Source organism: Quercus lobata, chromosome 6 (genome assembly GCF_001633185.2).
Source record: "Quercus lobata isolate SW786 chromosome 6, ValleyOak3.0 Primary Assembly, whole genome shotgun sequence".
Lineage (NCBI taxonomy): Eukaryota > Viridiplantae > Streptophyta > Magnoliopsida > Fagales > Fagaceae > Quercus > Quercus lobata.
This window is the reverse complement of record NC_044909.1, coordinates 39446033-39454161: the sequence shown is the minus strand read 5'-3', so window position 1 is coordinate 39454161 and position 8129 is coordinate 39446033. Positions and strand designations below refer to the sequence as shown.

General features: G+C 33.1%; 1 protein-coding gene across 1 annotated transcript; it reads right to left on the bottom strand.

Annotated features, from left to right (window-relative positions):
• Nucleotides 1-1528: 1528 nt before the first annotated feature.
• Nucleotides 1529-7377, bottom strand: LOC115950837. The gene is made up of 3 exons (XM_031068094.1): nt 6507-7377; nt 6203-6345; nt 1529-2012 (listed from the first exon to the last, which is right to left on the bottom strand). Exons 1-3 carry the CDS (start codon nt 6754-6756, stop codon nt 1872-1874), a joined length of 534 nt encoding a protein of 177 aa, XP_030923954.1. The 5' UTR covers nt 6757-7377; the 3' UTR covers nt 1529-1871.
• Between the last annotated feature and the right edge of the window lie 752 nt (nt 7378-8129).

Genomic DNA, 8129 nt, shown 5'->3' with positions numbered 1-8129 from the left:
ACCTTAATGGGCCTGACGGATATAAACTGTTGGGCCTATGTAGAGGTGATCCTGCGCGCCTTGGAGGCCCATCGCTGAGGGCCCATAATCCGAAATGACCAAGTAAAGCCCTGAAAAGATTGGTATCAGAGTCCCACATTGGAAAGATCTGGAGGTAAAGAGCCACCTCTCCACCACTATAAAAGGGCCGACATTCTCACAAATCGAGGTAAGATTAATTGACCCCTCCCTAACGCTTTAGAAAGTGGAAGGACGAATTCTGACTTGACCTTCGGAGAGTGTTAGGCCGGCCCCATACCGGTGCTCTCTAAAAGTTTTCTCTCGATCGTTTTTGTCGTGCAGGTTCGATTTTGAGTCGCGAGCACGGTGTGACCTATTGGTGACAAATTTTCAACATCATCAGGACCCATCTCCAATTCAGTCCATTTAGTCTTGGACTGTGCTCTCCGTCGTATAATTTGATACGTAGGTTGTAATATTAGAAGTTGGAATAAACAAGAATCCAATTGTGAAATGAGGAAATGATTTTGCATTAGTTCGTTTGAGAGAGTGCCTAGTGAATATCAGGCGAGACTTCTTATTTGAAATTCGGACAAGTTGTTTTGAATGAGATATCATGCGAGTGTTAGACAAACGTTTCTATATGAAAATTATGCATAGTTTGCTCAGGAAAGTTTCGAGTGAGCTTAAAATGATGTGTTTTATGCAAAAAAAAAAAAAAAAAAAAAAAAAAAAAGTTTTACTAACCCATTTGACATGATTTCATGTGCTTTACAATTAAAAGTGCTTTCAATTATTTTTTGAAATGGTATTACACCTAATTAGTGTCATTTTATGGTGCCTATTCATTTGAATCCTCACTATATCTATAAAATTAAAATAGGGGACAAAATCAGTTGTTTCCCGCAATATGTGTATACACACACACACACACACACATATATATATATATATATATATATTCTACATAAAATAATTTATATAGAATTTCTTGAGTAATTCTAGAATTACTATATGTATATATTAGGTTTTGTTGTATCTTGAAGACAAAATGCCTGTAGGCTGTAGCCCTTTAGTTTCTTGAGTATTTCTAGAATTAACTTCAGTAGATACTCAAGTTTTGTTGTATCTTGAGACTATTTGCCTGTAACCCTTCATTGTTCTTTCCTTCCCCCCACTATCCCAACACTCAACTATGCTTAATTGAGAGCTGCTAGATTAGCAGTTTTTTTTTTTTTAAGCTTAACAATGATACATACCTAACAAATTTCACAACTTTTTTTACAACATGTTGAATTGACAGAATATAATTATTGGTAACATTATTGTTATTTGGGACAACCACTATCATCACATTATGATACATCAATTAGACTCTCTCTCTTTAGCTAGATGCATATCTTTTTCATTTTCAGTACGAAGAGTACGTACGTAGCAGTGCATGTCTTTAGAGCTAACTTAAAAAACACACTTTCTAATTAGCGTGCATAATTTTAATGGAAAGCTAATTAATTACATTCTAAGCAGAGGGGTTAATCACGTAGCTGAGGTTTTAAAGAACGGTTTAGGAGCAAGTATATACAAGCGACAAATATCCAACCCACAATTTTAATGGAAAGCTAATTAATTACATTCTAAGCAGAGGGGTTAATCTAGTCTTCAGAGTATTATACGTACTTGTCCAACTTTTACGAGGTACATCTACCACAAAACCCTAGCAAGGTCTAGCAGAAACAGAAAACACGTCTTTCTGAAAAAGGAGGAGAGAATATAATAAAAGTAGTGAAAGGATGCATGGTTGCTTGTTGTTTTATTGGTGACAGAGAATATAAAAGCAGTGGAAAGTGAAGGGCTTGGTTGGGTTAGTGCGTTCAAGTCCCAATCTCTGCAATGCTGTGTAAGGCTGGCCTCCATTGCCCACCACCACCACCACCACCATAGTGCCTACCCACGCTTCTACCAGTGCTGCTGCTGGTGCTGCCATCGTTGCTTCCCAGATCATGGTGAATCTCCTGCTCCATATGAAAATGAGAGAGAGCACAGGCATGAATTAGAGTTAAGACTCACGTCATGAGACACTGACAATTCATAAAAGCAATAGGCATTGTCACCTCTCTTTTTTTGTTTTTTTGTTTATTTTTGCTATTGCAGTAGATTCACTACTAGCTTGAAGCAAGAAAAGTATGACTTGGTTGTTACTTGTCAATTGTCATAAGCTTATGTTTGGAACTTTGCTTAAATAAGGATAAAAGTACAACTGGCATTAAAAGATTTGCATAAATAAATTAATTAATTTTTTTTTTTTTTGGTTTCCCACCGTGTATCCTCAAAACTTTCAACCAGAGACTAATCACTGTTCATTAATTAATATTGAAGCAATATAAATAAATCATCTAAGAAATGCAGCATTACCTATCCTTTGCATTTAAGAAGTTTTATGCACTGAAAAACAAAATCCAATAAGTTTAGATAAACAATAAATTTTAATACTCTTTTTTTTTGGGCAATGGTTTAAATGACAAATTCTGATTGGTGTGTGATAAAAGCAACAATGTAAAAAAATTGTAAATTTTATTAGCATTGTTGAACCATTAAAAAAAATGCAGTTAAAGAAGTTGTAAAAAGTTAACAAAGTAAACTGCATCAACATATTTCGAATTCCGATGGTATTGTCCAAGGTCTATTCTTACCATTTGGTCCAATAGAGCCACACAGACCACAGACCACAGAACAAGGATTTTTATTTATTTTTCTTTCTTTTCGAGAGAGAAGTCCTCAGAGCAAAGATAATTGAAAATTCATCAATCCAATAGAGGACAAAGTACCAAAAAGTCAATAAGTGGGGAAAAAGCCTTTGCGTGATTTCTTAAAGTGACTTTGTTTCTTTGTCGTTGCTCCTAATAAGAGACAAGTGAATGGTGGACGATGACACTGATCTTTTCGGCAAATTAAAGGTGCTAATGTTGAAATGAACAGTGTGAAAAGATGGTTTCGAAGGACAGTACACGCATGCACTTCAGTCACCATGATGATCTACAATTGAAGTTCATTTGTTAAACTATATATTGACCATTCATGTTTAAGTTTCTAAACTCTCCTAGCTGTAGCATGGAATGGAACTACTACAGGAAACAATTCCATTTCATTTGTAGTTCCTTGACTCCTATACCTTGAAGTTATCACAAAACGCCTTTGGATAAAGTATTAGCAACCACCTACAAAACGAAAAATTCACATTGGCCACTCCACGGAGGTTGTGGTTTTTGGAGGGGTGATGGTGGTGGCCAATATTGTGCCACTTCGTATATCACAAGAATTACTCCCTACAAAACTGAAGACTCCAAGTACAGAAATCAATTCCTATAAATTAAAAAAAAAAAAGTACAGAAATTAATAATGGACACAGCACACAGAGCATTGACGTACACGGATATGACTTATAAGCATCCGTGGCATGCTTTAAAGGGTAAAATGAACAGATAACCAAGTCCAACTTTATGTTTCTCCTAATAAATGCAGTCTGCAACTGCATTTGGTACCTTGTCTAGATTGCATCTGCAGCATTTAGACTTTAGAATCAACTCTCCCTCGCTAAAACAAACGCAAGAAGACGGAAAAAATAAATAATGAGCGCCAATTATTCTTTTGGAGAAGAGCCTAGATGAAATTTCGTGTCCGTTCGGCTAGCTTATTTTTTACTAATTTATTTTTTTATGCCATTTATTTTTACTATTATTTATAAGTTTTATTGCATTTTTTTAGTATTATTCAAGAGTTCTACTATCCTATTTCAACTAATATTTACTTTTATCTATATTACTTTTATCTATAGTACTTTCAACAAAAATTTTTCAATTTCAACAAAATACGCAGATCTTAAATAGACCCTTCATGATCAATAAATTTCTAAGAACAACCTTTTATTACAGCACTTATTGATAGATTATAAGTGATTACTTATCATTATCACTTTCAACTCGCCACTTTTTTAGAATTGTGCCAAAAATTATAGCACAAAAATTGTCTACAAATTTTCTTTTTGTGGAATAATTATAGAATTGTTCTAAACACACACTTAGCCTCAACTTATACATTTGTCAATTTGTGATTTCACTTACATATGGGTCCACTCTAACACTAAATACTTATATTTAGCGATGAAAAGTAATCTGATCATTGTTTAACACGTGCATGGCTAAAATTGTCTTAAAACTTTTTGATAACTATAAATAAGGCCGACATCACAATGCCTAAAAAGAATTAATCTGCAGCTTGGGGAGCATGAGGGGTGGAGGTGGGGCGGGGGGTTGCGTTTTAGATAACATTAATAAATATACCAAATGAATTAGTTTATAAATTGCCGTGGCATCAATTATGACTATCAATTATATTTATTATCACATAATTTATAAATTTTAGATAGTAAAATTTGTAAATTCTTCTTATTTTTTCAAAACTTAGTATACGTTGCCAACTTGCCACAAACTTTGTTTTTTTGCTTTTTGTCCATTTTTTTTTTTTGAAATTTTGTGTAACTAGACTTATTAAGATCTGTTTGGTACATCCACTCAAACACATATTTTCAGTTTTTAAATATTACACGTATTTTCACACACTTTTTCACCCACACGTATTTTCACACTTTTTCACTTACATGTATTTTCAATTTTTAAGTACATGTACCAAACACCACCTAAATCTCCGTTTGAAATCTACTTATTTTGTTGAAATTGAAATTTTTTTTACTAAAAGTACAATAAATAAAGGTAAAAATTAACTGAAATAATACATAAAAACATATAAATAATATCAAAAAGTACAGTAAGACCTATAAATATTAACAAAAATAAACTATATAGTAAACTAAGTTAACAAAAATAATCCATACCAAACAAAACCAATTTCAACATGGTACATGGGGGAAAAAGAAATTAACAAAAGTCTTAATTAGTTTGGCTAAAAAGGCACATTTGTGAGGAATTTGAAACCAATTTTACAACGTCATCTCTTTTACGCATTTTTTATCCAGGGAAAATTTCTAATGAAAAGAAATAAAGCATGTTTAACATGGTACATGGGTCTTATTCAGCAAAAAAAAAAAAAACATGGTACATGGAGGAAATGCCTCGAGATCCGTAAACTAAGGAAAGTCCAGATTCCTCCAACACAATTTTCCACCAAAGAGATACATGATCTGACACTTTATTGGTTATCGTTCCTATTTTTCTTTTCTTTTATACATTGGTTTTTGGTATAAATTGAATTCCCACCCGAATCTTTTGCTCAACCACAAAAGAACTTAATCAACCGACCTAATTGTAACTGAAGCATTGCATCAGTCATGCAAAATAGCCTAAATGCAAAATTTGATTGGTGAGTGAGTTTAAACTTACATTTTTTTATATATTAAAATATATTATACACATTTTTATATATTTCTCATCCACATGTATTTTAAAAATTTTCAAACAATAATTTTCAAATTACTTTACCAAATACCTCTTAGCCATTCAACTTTAAAAATACCTATCTCGGTTAGTATAAAATTATGCATTTTAACTATTAAATTGTAGATGTGTATATGTATTTTTTATTCATCCTTTACGTTTTAGAAAAATGAATATCGAAAGTAGTAGATGATGGTTGTGAAAGGTGGAGTAGGAAAAATAATTTTTAAAAAAAATATACATATCCTAATAAAGTAAATAATTAATTAAAAATTGATACAAGTATTTTTTTAATGATTATGTAAAATAGAAAGGATAAACACATATATTAAAATATACATAAATTTTTGCACAGAATACTCGGTCTAAGTTAGACTATCGAATAATAGGTTAATAACTATGTTTTGTTAACTTTTTGTCAAAAAAAAAAAAATTGTTTATAATTTTAAGAAAAAGGAGACAGCACAAGATAACCTACTGTACTTTTGATTACTGGAATAGTCCTTCGTCAGTTTCATGAAAGAATGGAATAGACGCGAAAGCTATCCCTATGGCTATGACTATGACATGAGGCTAATAAATAATATGCCTACGAGGCCCCGTACTTACGGTTTCTCGAAATCGAAGCCCAAAAAAAACAAAATCAAATGCCACTCTGACTAATTTACCCTAAAACATTTGAATAATTTAACAGTAACAATCAATGAAGATTAAAGTGTTTTTTCTTTTAAGGTTTAACTGTTTTAATTACTAACCTTATTATCAGATTTGGGATTCAGATTTGGATTCGAACAACCCGAGCCTTTTTTCCTCAACTCAGCGCCAAGCCCAAGTCCTCCTCTCTCAAGCAATTTGCCCAGTTTCACACACTTCTTTGCAGCAAACTCCTTCAACACATCTGCAACCAACAATTAAGCTAGAATAGACTGGCCATGACAAAAATTAATAGCAGAAAAATTTACCCATTAAACGAGTTATGGGAATGGCATGATCTTATATAATTGTGACATGTAGACTGTGTAGTGCAGTGATACTAGGCTTTAGAGTGTTTAACTTTACCTTCGAAGCTGATTAAACGATAAACGTGTCCGATGAGCAAGGTATCGTCTGGTCGGAGAAGCTTGAGCTGCTTCAATGGCGTTCCATTCTCTGACTTCAAAGTCGGAGAGGTCACCACAAGTGCCACGTAGTGGCCTGGGTTCGAGGTCATGATCTCCTGGGCACTCACCGACCAGTAAATCCTTTCGATCTTGTTCCCCGGGTGTTGGATCACCACCGTCGCCGCCTCCGCCGCCTGACAGTTCCCCATGATCTCTTTCTCTCTAGCAAACTCCGCGTGAAACTCTTAAAAACTACTACAAACCCAACAATATATCTGAACGAACTGAAGCTATTTAATTCTTCAAACACTCAAAACTGTCTCTTATTTAGTACTTTGAAAGAGGAAAAAAAACGTTTTGTTTCGGCGCTAGCGTTAAAATACGTACGGTGAAAACAGACGTAATCTTTATGGTTTCATTTCTATACTGATACTATAGTACTACACCTAGGTGAAGGGAAGGGATTGAGTCCCTGTATTAGGGAAGCTAATCAGACATTAATGATTGACAATAGCCAAGGAGTAAGAGAGATCACCGAATAACGAAAACACCGAGTACCCAGAACTTGTTTCTCTCTCAGTACTTCAACTTAAAGCTCATTTAGAACAATGGGAAATGATTCATTTTGGGTGGGTGTGCGTGGGTTTTAGAGGAATGAGAGATGAGAGTGGTGGGTGCTTTAAATCATATATGATGATTTCATGATCAGATTATTGAAGAGGAGAAAGAGTAAGTGGTGTACGAACGAATACAGAGAAAAAACTTTTTCTTTAGTTGAGACGTGTTAGATCTGCAAAAACACCTGGGGGTTGCGTCTAAAGGTTTCAGAGAGATAGAGAGTGCGTTGTGGGACCGGTCTGGATCTTAAAATTTAATTGGAGGATTTCTGAGGTCATGATCTGATAAAAATGGTAGGTTTCTTCATTAATTCTTGGTATATACGTTGGGTTAAAGAGGAAGAAAAAAAAAAAAAAAGATCAGGGCATTCATGATATAGTTATTGTTCAATGTAATGAGACATTATTTTTCAAAAAAAAAAAAAAAGAATCTAATAAGACATAAAAGTTATTTAGTAATGTCATGTCTAAAATTGTATTATTAATTTTCCAAAGTGGCAAAAACAAAAGGTTTATCATTTGATGTGATGAAATATTATCAAATTGGATGTATTGTCACAGTCTGAAGGCAAAATATTAATAATGATAAAATCATTATTATATAAATGGGTTTATACAAATATAGTTTGTTCTATGTGTGATTAAACTTACTTTTAAAGGTAAAAGATTGAGGAGAAAAATTGAAGTGAAAATTGAAATTTTTAGTGGTGGTTACTATGAAGCACGGATAAGAAGAAGAACAAAATGACTTCGGAAGCTTTATGTGTAAGAGCATTTTCAGCCGCTTAAAAATTAATAAAAGTATATATATTTTGTCTTAATAAAAAATCACTTTATTTATTCTATATAATGACTCTTACAATATATCATACATCTTATTCTTTATTATATAATACATAATATTAAAATAATATATTTTTTACACCTAACTCAGGTCACATGCATGTTTGAGAATGACAGAGAAA